We start from the raw sequence: 7,485 nt of genomic DNA on the forward strand, positions 1-7,485 counted from the left end.
AGAGAAGGATCGCTCCTCTCAAACTGCTGGAAACGCTCTTCCTAATGCACCTTAGACAGAAAATAGCTTTATATAACTGGATTTAAGCAAAGGGAGCAAAAAGGCACAGAACAGGATTTTTGGAGACATGACTGGACATTGCTGATGCTGTCCATTCAAAGGAGTTTGGGTCCTTTTTCAGCACAAATATTTAATCTTTAGCAGCACTCAGTTTACTATTCCATAGAAATGGGCAGAGTTACATTTGTTTGCACTTGGTCCCTTTGAAAATTGAAAACTTGCCGAGGAGTCCAAAGGGGAATGGAGAGGAGGGGAAAGAGAGGAAGCAGGTGGGACTGGAACTGTTAGCAAGAGTTTGGGGATGTTTTGAAATCATTAAACAGCAAAGGAGCTTCCGTAAGCCATGTTTTGCTATTGACATTTAATTTTTTTTTTTTTCTGCTTAGGTCTTTGATAAAATTCTGATTTGTAAGACTGACCCCACACTGGTAGTTTAGTACTGGCAAGCCAAGTGGGAGATACAGACCCAATAAACCTGTGTAGGAACAGCTGTAAAATATTCCAGGGGAAAAACAAAACAAAACAAAACAAAAAAACAACAACAAAAAACTTCAATTGACCAAGAGATTTGGATGATGTCCATGTGGAGAACAGAGAACTTTTGAAATACCTGAAGCTCATTTGGAACACACGGTAGCATTGCAGGAAACCTACCAAGCAAAAGATTTATCAGGGAAAAACTGGACGACCAGGTATGGTTTTAAAACCGGAGGAACCATCATCCACTTGCTGCACATGACTTAATCCCTGTTGTCTCCAAAGCCCCTAATAAGTTGTATAAAAGCAGTTTGCTAAGCCATGCTCCTGAGTCCTCTGAGAGGAACTTCCAGCTCCTGCAGCCCCTTGCTCGAGCTGGCTGGTGGTGCCCATCCTGAGCTGCAGCGGGGCAAGGTGTAGGCACATACGTCCTCGTGTTGTTCCTGCCTGCTGCTGGCACAGCCTGCAGGGCTCCTGGATTGGAATCTGTTTAATAAAATTCCAGCTTTTAAAACTGCCCCTCCTACTGTAAAAGCAGCAGCTAAGGTGTTGCTGTGTGAGAGCTGAAGTACTGTAGTACTAAGCATTGCTGGGAAGCTTGTTTCTCTGCCTGGATAATGGTCGCTTGCAGCATTTTAGCTAAGAGGATGTGTTTTTTAAGCTCAACTTTTATTGCTGTTGCTGCTTGTGACACAACACTAGAGTTTCAGTATTTTTCTTGATCTCTAATCTGCATTGTGTTGCCCTTGCTAATACTAATATGTTCTCCTACCAGAGTAATCTCATTGGGAATAAACTTGACACCTTTACTCGTGCTAAGTGCCTCCCTCTTTGCTGGTTCCTTGTTTATTGTGAATCTCTCTCGAACATTTGTTTGGAGTTGAAACATGTTGCCTTTTTTTTTTTTTTTTCCCTTTCTTGTTTTTTACCAATCAGAAAATGCAACAGAAGATGAATAACACTGCTTGAATCGTCACATTGCATGGCTGGAAGCTTGGAAGTTGGAAGCAAATTTAGAGTTTAAAAGAATAAAATTTTCTAAACAAAGAAATGCTTGCAGAGTGACCTTTCCTCTTCTTGAAGACTTAGTGATTGTGCAGCTGTTCTCTCCTATATTTTCCTAATGCATATTCATAGATTTTCACAGGGAAAAAAAACATGTTTGGGAAACCATGATTCTAAGTTAATTAAAAATAGTTTTTCATTTTAGAAAATTAAATGTGTTGGCAGTGGCTTGCTCATTGCTAATGGGTAATTGTACTTTTTCAATAATAATAAGAGATTCAATGAAACTCTAGAAGATGTTAGAATGTGATTAACTAGATAATCTGTGTATTTGAGTTTTTATTCCCAAATAAGACGGATCTCCCAGAGCCAGAAGTGTGAGTTTATATTTGATAATTATATGAGACTCTTGAGCTTTCTTGCAGATTGTAATTCAATTCTGAAGGGAAAAAAAAAAAAAAAGGAAGAATGGGTGCCTCTAATTACAGGAAGATATTGTGACTGGCTTGGTCAGCTTGTTCAGTCCCTCATTTCAAACAGAACAAGGCAGAGTATGTGCCATACTGTACTGGAGCTGCAAATAAGAGAACAGAACCCATCAGTCCCAAATTATACCTTCCTCAAATACTGGTTGTTTCTGTGGAACAGTTTCTGAAAGTGTTTATTAAGATCTTAGCCGTGGTTTTCATTGATTTAGTAGAGGATATTAAATGTTGAAGTGCATTAGAGATGGCTGGAAGGTGTTTAGGATTTATTGAACAACCTGTGGCTGAGCAAGCAGCTTACCAAAACTAGGGACCCGCATCACAGAGGCAGAAAATCTGTGTCTCATTTCTCTGAATCTGATGATAGGACAGGTTTTATGTATGGATGTTTGTTCAGCTCTATATTCAGGTATTCTTACATATGTGCAGACCTACTCATTTTCTATGGTGTTTTATGTCCACACTACCAATACTAATAAAGTTAACTTCAGGAGATGGTGCTAATTCACAGGTCTCTGTTTAGTGCCAGGTCCAAGGGCTGTAAAGCTAGCAAAATAAATGCAGAAAAGTTACTTTTACGTTAACAATAACAGAAAATTTGTCAGTGAAAAACACTTGATCTTTGCCCATTGAAAATGCTTTTTTTTTTTTTTTTCATGTGTAAGTGCTGTTGAGATAAATATTAATGGAGGTAAGGATCCAGGTGAGAAGAGTCAAATAAAAGCACACTTGGCTAAATTAAGAGATCTGGAAGATGCCTTGTGAATCTACCTAAGGTAGTTAGTATAATTGCTGAGAATCTTTAAGGGTCCTCTGGGTCCTAAGCAAAGCACCTTAAGACTTCAAAGGGTCACACAGTTTAAAGGAGAAAAAAAAAAAAAAAGGAAATAAACAGGCCCCTTAAAGATTAAAACAAATGAAACAAAAAAAATTAAAAACTTAAAAAGCCATCTTAAAAGCCATCTGAACTGGAATTACTGTACTTTAGTCTCTGTGGGATTAAAATTCAGATTATATCAAATTAGGTCAATCTCATACGCGAGAGGATGGGGACTTCAAAGCTAAGGCTGGGACAATTGTTCTAAATACTATAAATTACTAACCCACCCTTTAGCAAGACAGATAATTTCTAGGCATCTGCATGTACAGTTAGGCCTGTGGTAATTAACTGAAAGGCTGAACTCTCCAATATGGCTGAGTTTATCAAAATGTGTGGATGGGAGATTGGCAAATTTCCAAAGCGAGTTTGGCACAAGCAGTGTGCTGCCCTTAAGTAGCAGCTGTGTGAGCCCATGTAGTAGGGTTCCTGTAGTTCAGAGAAGATGCAGGGCCCTGAGCAAGAAAGTGCTGCAGCATGTTGCAGGGTTGGTAGAGGAAGGAGGTGCAGAGTGTGGGGAAGGAGCATCTGCTTGCTGAAAGCCCCCCAAGAAATTGTGGACCAGGTCTACCTTCAGTTGCTCATTTAGTAGCCAAGGTCCCGAAGACATCTCTGGCTGGAGTTTCTACCTTGATGGATTGTAGCACTTTGCACTGTCTGAAGACTGAATTTCTCAATTTTGTACCAGCTGAATGCTTTGTAGAAAGCCACCTTCCTTCTCAGTGTTGGGGGTGTTTGTGTGACTGAACAGCCTTGGCAGGGATGTCCCAGAAGCCCTGACCATCCCGTTGGACTGTGGGAGGGGATGCTGTGGAGGGGATGAGGACAGACCAGGCAGGGGTGTCCCCAAAGGCTCCCATGTGGTGTTTCAGGAAGAGAGCTGGTGCCACTGGTAGCATGGCACTGGTGGTTATGTTGGTTACGCATAAACCAAGAGGAATGGAAAACTTTGCTCCGGTTCAAAGATGGTTCCTGTAAAGGGAGTTTTATAAATATATTGATTCACTGGAACAGAACAAAATATCTCCTTCTGAAGAGAAAGAAACTAAACTTAGTAATAGGGGAAGATGCCAAAAGCAATAGATTAATATCAGGAATGGGTGGTGATATGGACTAGAAATCAATGCATTCAATGTGGTTCTGTCATTAGAGGCAGATGCTATACTGGAAGATAAAAATGGAAATGCCAAGCTTGGCTCAGGAAAGAAATTATTCATCTCTTTGCAGTGCTGTACGGGACAAGTTAAGTGCTGTGTGTCATCTGATTAAAAAATAACTGAAAGACATCTCCTGTCATGAACAAACTGTAGTACAGTAGTACTGGAACAGGTTAAAGGAAAGGATTTCTTAAAAGATATCTCAAAGGATATCTCAGTTTTGTGTTTCTATATGTTTTATGTGTAACATTTACAAGTATGCCTGTAAGATGCGTGTGTCGTGGATATCTCTGGAGTTAACAGTGGTGATAAACCAGTGTGTGGAGCATCCAGTGGTTTATGTTATAAACCTGTCTGTCCATAGCCCTGCACCTGTGAGGAATAGCTGCTAACGTGAGTGTCATACCAGAGAGATTTTCAAGAGAAAGATAAAGAGGAATTCTGCGGGCACCCCTGAATGTGTGAAAAGTTTTTGTTAAATTAAAAAGAAAAAAGAAGTGATCCTTTTTCATCCCTAGTGTGAAGAAAAGCTAGAAATTACAGAAATCACTAAAAACGAGAGGCAGCTTTTCAACGTGATACTAGCACTACGGTGAAACATAGTACTTTCCAGAGGAAGGAAAATACCCTCCCATCAAAGCCAAAAGAAAATAAATCTTTCACTTAGATGATACTATTATTAAAGACAGAAAAGATTTATTTTCATCGTTAATTTAAAGGCAAATGAGCAGTCTTTCTCCAGGCCTTGAGATATGTGAGTGAAAGATGTATTTTTCACCATTTCAGCCTCTAACGTTCAGGCATAGCTTAGGTTCCTGTTCACTAGGGAATCTGTAAAGTTATGTTTTGACTAAAAGCAGCAGTGAGCGCAAAACAAGTGATGTGTTCGAGCTTTGTCGCTAATCAAGTTTAAAATGATCACAGCAACTTGGCTAATTGTATTAATTTATTTCTTCTTAAGGCAGAATGGGGAAACAGAATAGCAAGCTGGCCCCTGAAGTGATGGAAGATCTGGTGAAGAGCACGGAGTTCAATGAACACGAGCTAAAACAGTGGTACAAAGGCTTTCTAAAGGACTGTCCAAGTGGTAGACTGAACCTCGAGGAGTTTCAACAGCTCTACGTAAAAGTAAGTTATTATTAAGTTCCTACTGTTTGGCCTTAGAAAAGTTTACAAAGTAATACAAAGCAAACACATGGTCAAGAGCTGTCCTTCATTTAAACTAAGGAATCCTTCATTAGGAGAAGCAATGGTGGATATAAGGAGGTAAATGGGAAGTGCTGCCCTCATTGTACCAGCACTTCTGATAGCTACAGTGACCAGAACCAAAAGTTTAAGAAAAAAAGCCGTGGTTTAATCAAAGAAATACAGTCTCTTCCCTCTGTAATTTATGAGCCTTTTTCACCTTCAATAAGAGCTTGCAGCCCTGTTCAATAAGCCATGCTTTACCTATGTAATACCACTGGAACGTAAACCCTGTGATTGCTGGACCTACTCATATAAAAGACTGTATTTCTTTTGGTTTCAAACAAAAGTAGCGAGGCTTCGTGGCGGTATGTCCTCCGCAGATAAATTATGCACTGTGTACAAAGGATTTCCTTCTCTAGATTTTGAGTATTGCCTTTCTTTTTTCTCTACAGTTTCTTTGCCCTTGTTAGATATGAAAGGAAAGCCATGCTGCTGTTCAGTTTATTTTCTTTTTATTCTTCATTATTTTGTCACGTCCAATGTAGTCTTTTCCTTACATTTAGTATGTATTTATTATGTAACAAGAAGTGCATGGGGGCAGCATAAGAAGTGTATTTGTGTTACAAAGATAATTATATTTTAATTCAGAATCGAGTGTCTGCCTAAAGGTCAGAGACTTCAAAGTAATTTTAATTAGGAGGAGTACTGGATGGTGATGATGAATGCTAGGATCAGAAACAGTTCATAAATACAACGTGAGGCTCAATAAAAATTTAAAAAGCCTTTCAAATGTGTTAATACTAAGCACACTGACAATTTCTGCAGACAAGTGGGACTATCTGTCTTTTCCTCTAAATGCATACTACAGTCGTATCCTCAATTTCTTCAGTCTAGAACCAGATCACTCTGTGAATCATCACCTAGCCCCTTTTACTTTCTAATGAGTGGTCTTACAAAAACTGTGAACTACAGTTCACATAAATAAGCCTCTGTCTTCATGTTTTAATATTTATGGCTAGAGATGTTGCCCCACAATCTTTTTCTTAAAAAAGACTGACTTTGTAATAACTGTTATTTTCAGATGAAAGAATTTTTCCTGCCTCAGGTATTGTGCTTGTTATTGACTGATAATTTATAGCTTCTATTTTAAATTGTACTCAGTGTACATCCACAGGATTGGACATCTAATCATTTCTCTGACGTGTTTCTGAGGAAAGTTAACAGTCTTTACAAAATATTCCTAATAAAGTATGTCAAGTGTTTAACTCTTTAGAAATAGTTATTTTCTTTTTGGCAAATTGTAATAAAGTGATTTTTTTTCAATGACTTTATGTGTTGTGGGGGAAGCTATCATCTGAAAATAGCTCGAAGCTGTTAGGACTTCCTCCCTTCAAAAGGCTGTTTGAAGTGTTCGCAGATAATTCACGAGATACTTTACTCATGGAGGAAATATCAGAGAGTAAATTCAGGATCAAGTTTACAAAATGGTACTGCAAAATGTAAAACAGAGAGTACAGAAGTACTGAAATCTGGAGACATCTCTGTAGTCTTACTGAACTGCAATATCTGGCTTTTAGTTTTATGGCCTCATATATTTTTAGAAATGCACACCAAATAAGATTGTCTCCCTTGCTTTGGTAGTTATGTTTTTTTGAAATCTGCTCTGTAGTGTTGCTGTTGTATATTTGGTCCAGTTTATTGTTGTTCTATATATAATGTCTATATACAGGGCAAAATACTAATTTTGCAGAAGAGAAATACGATTAGCTGTAGTAAATCCAAAGCTTTACTTCTCCTTCTGTCACTGAAATGCTTCTAAAATAATGGCCCTCAGCTGTCTGAGAAATTAATGGTCTGAGTGTTGTCAGTGGCGGCGACTTCTCGTCTGTAGGATGTTCTGCCTGCCCTGGCTGCAGACAAAAACACAGATCTGACATTTGATCTTTCCAGGAGAAGCCACCAGAAGGAGACCCAAATCACGATTATTACATTTACAGCATTTCAATTTCTTTAATGCATATGTGGGGTAAAAATGTGTGAAGCTAGTATTTATTAATAATTTCTCTGCATGAACTTATAGTTGGGAGAGATGACATTTTAGTTCTTGGTCTGAACTGAATTTTATCAGAGAAGATTTCTGTAAACAAATATACTTGGAAAAGGAAGAACTATTTTTTTTCCAGTTCAGATTTACGTTTTCTTTACATGATAATGTTTCTTTGTTCACAGGAGTTGT

At 38.5% G+C, this 7,485-nt stretch overlaps 1 protein-coding gene across 7 annotated transcripts in view; it reads left to right on the top strand.

Annotated features, from left to right (window-relative positions):
- The window catches only part of VSNL1 (visinin like 1), an 87,963-nt gene that overhangs the window by 32,905 nt on the left and 47,573 nt on the right, over positions 1 to 7,485 (top strand). For 4 of the 7 annotated variants that reach the window (XM_066994961.1, XM_066994963.1, XM_066994962.1 and 1 more), the window contains exon 2: positions 5,023 to 5,189. In XM_066994961.1, the coding sequence (XP_066851062.1) occupies positions 5,028 to 5,189 (162 nt within the window). In that variant the 5' untranslated portion in view covers positions 5,023 to 5,027. The remainder of the gene's footprint in view (positions 1 to 5,022; positions 5,190 to 7,485) is intronic. The other 3 variants (XM_066994966.1, XM_066994965.1, XM_066994964.1) reach the window with 1 other exon arrangement.

Source organism: Anser cygnoides, chromosome 3 (assembly GCF_040182565.1).
Source record: "Anser cygnoides isolate HZ-2024a breed goose chromosome 3, Taihu_goose_T2T_genome, whole genome shotgun sequence".
Taxonomy (NCBI): Eukaryota; Metazoa; Chordata; class Aves; order Anseriformes; family Anatidae; genus Anser; species Anser cygnoides.